The following is a 317-nucleotide window of genomic DNA, read 5'->3' as shown; positions in this document are numbered from 1 at the left end:
GCTGTGCCCAGTGCGAGCCCGGGACCAGCATATGGCCTCTGTCACAGGGGATCAGAGGGAGCTCGGTACACGAGCTCCCTCCGGTCCCCTCTCCGCTGTCAGAATGCGGAAGTGGTGTATACATCACTTCTGCATTCTCGTGTCACTCTCCAGCTTCAGATGCTGGAGAGAAGCTGATGAAGCAGATCTTTGCTTGCTCAGATTCTTCAGGGGGGGTCCTAGGTGACATTAGGGGTCTTGGAGACACCTGATGTCTCCATAAAGAGGACCTGTCACATATTTTGCTATCACATAAGGGGGTTTTCTAACCCCCCTAT

At 53.6% G+C, this 317-nt stretch overlaps 1 protein-coding gene across 1 annotated transcript in view; it reads right to left on the bottom strand.

Moving 5' to 3' along the window:
- Positions 1–131: 131 nt before the first annotated feature.
- LOC108803588 (keratin, type II cytoskeletal cochleal-like) overlaps positions 132–317 on the bottom strand; it is a gene marked incomplete at its 3' end in the record, with an annotated part of 13,034 nt that continues 12,848 nt past the window's right edge. The window contains exon 10 of the mRNA XM_018575417.1: positions 132–147. Within this exon, the coding sequence (XP_018430919.1) occupies positions 132–147 (16 nt within the window). The remainder of the gene's footprint in view (positions 148–317) is intronic.

The sequence above is a fragment of the Nanorana parkeri genome, unplaced genomic scaffold, assembly GCF_000935625.1.
Source record: "Nanorana parkeri isolate BGI_ZX_2015 unplaced genomic scaffold, ASM93562v1 scaffold3905, whole genome shotgun sequence".
Lineage (NCBI taxonomy): Eukaryota > Metazoa > Chordata > Amphibia > Anura > Dicroglossidae > Nanorana > Nanorana parkeri.
Note: the sequence above shows the minus strand (reverse complement) of the source record. Positions and strands in the feature narration are given on the sequence as shown.